Source organism: Mandrillus leucophaeus, unplaced genomic scaffold (assembly GCF_000951045.1).
Source record: "Mandrillus leucophaeus isolate KB7577 unplaced genomic scaffold, Mleu.le_1.0 Scaffold219, whole genome shotgun sequence".
Taxonomy (NCBI): Eukaryota; Metazoa; Chordata; class Mammalia; order Primates; family Cercopithecidae; genus Mandrillus; species Mandrillus leucophaeus.
Window position 1 is genome coordinate 689,626 of NW_012102243.1, and position 742 is coordinate 690,367.

A 742-nucleotide genomic window follows, 5' to 3' on the forward strand; every position below is an offset into this window, starting at 1 on the left:
CCGGCCGCTGACCCCCCTCCCCTCCCCTCCCTTGCAGCCCCAGCCAGCGGCGTCCTGGACAAGGACGGGAAGAAGAAGCACTCGCGCCCGACCTTCTCGGGCCAGCAGATCTTCGCGCTGGAGAAAACCTTCGAGCAAACCAAGTACCTGGCGGGCCCGGAGCGCGCGCGTCTCGCCTACTCGCTGGGCATGACCGAGAGCCAGGTGAAGGTGAGCGCGGCGGGGCCCGGGAGAGCAGAGCCGGGGGCCCGCGTCCTGCGAACGGCCACAGCCCCAGCGCCAGCCCCGGGCCCCGCGGCCGCCTGACCGCCCCGTCCGCCCCCAGGTCTGGTTCCAGAACCGCCGGACCAAGTGGCGCAAGCGGCACGCGGCGGAGATGGCGTCGGCCAAGAAGAAGCAGGACTCCGACGCCGAGAAGCTGAAGGTGGGCGGCTCGGACGCGGAGGACGACGACGAATACAACCGGCCCCTGGACCCCAACTCGGACGACGAGAAGATCACGCGGCTGCTCAAGAAGCACAAACCCTCGAACTTGGCGCTGGTCAGCCCGTGCGGCGGCGGCGCGGGGGACGCCTTGTGAGGACGCGCGGGGTGGGGGCGAGTCTATTTTTGCAGAATCCGGGGGCGGCCCCGGTGGGCGCGAGTCGCTTTGTATCATCAATAAATTATTTAACGCGTCCCCGTCGGAGCCGCCGCTCCGGAGCCTGCGCCGCGTGTTTCTTCCGTCTCGAACCCGCAGCGA

General features: G+C 69.4%; 1 protein-coding gene across 1 annotated transcript in view; it reads left to right on the forward strand.

Moving 5' to 3' along the window:
• The window catches only part of NKX6-2 (NK6 homeobox 2), a 10,499-nt gene extending 9,821 nt beyond the window's left edge, over positions 1-678 (forward strand). The window contains exons 2-3 of the mRNA XM_011980850.1: positions 38-210; positions 326-678. Coding sequence (XP_011836240.1) covers positions 38-210; positions 326-580 — 428 coding nt within the window. The 3' untranslated portion in view covers positions 581-678. The remainder of the gene's footprint in view (positions 1-37; positions 211-325) is intronic.
• The last annotated feature ends 64 nt before the right edge of the window (positions 679-742 follow it).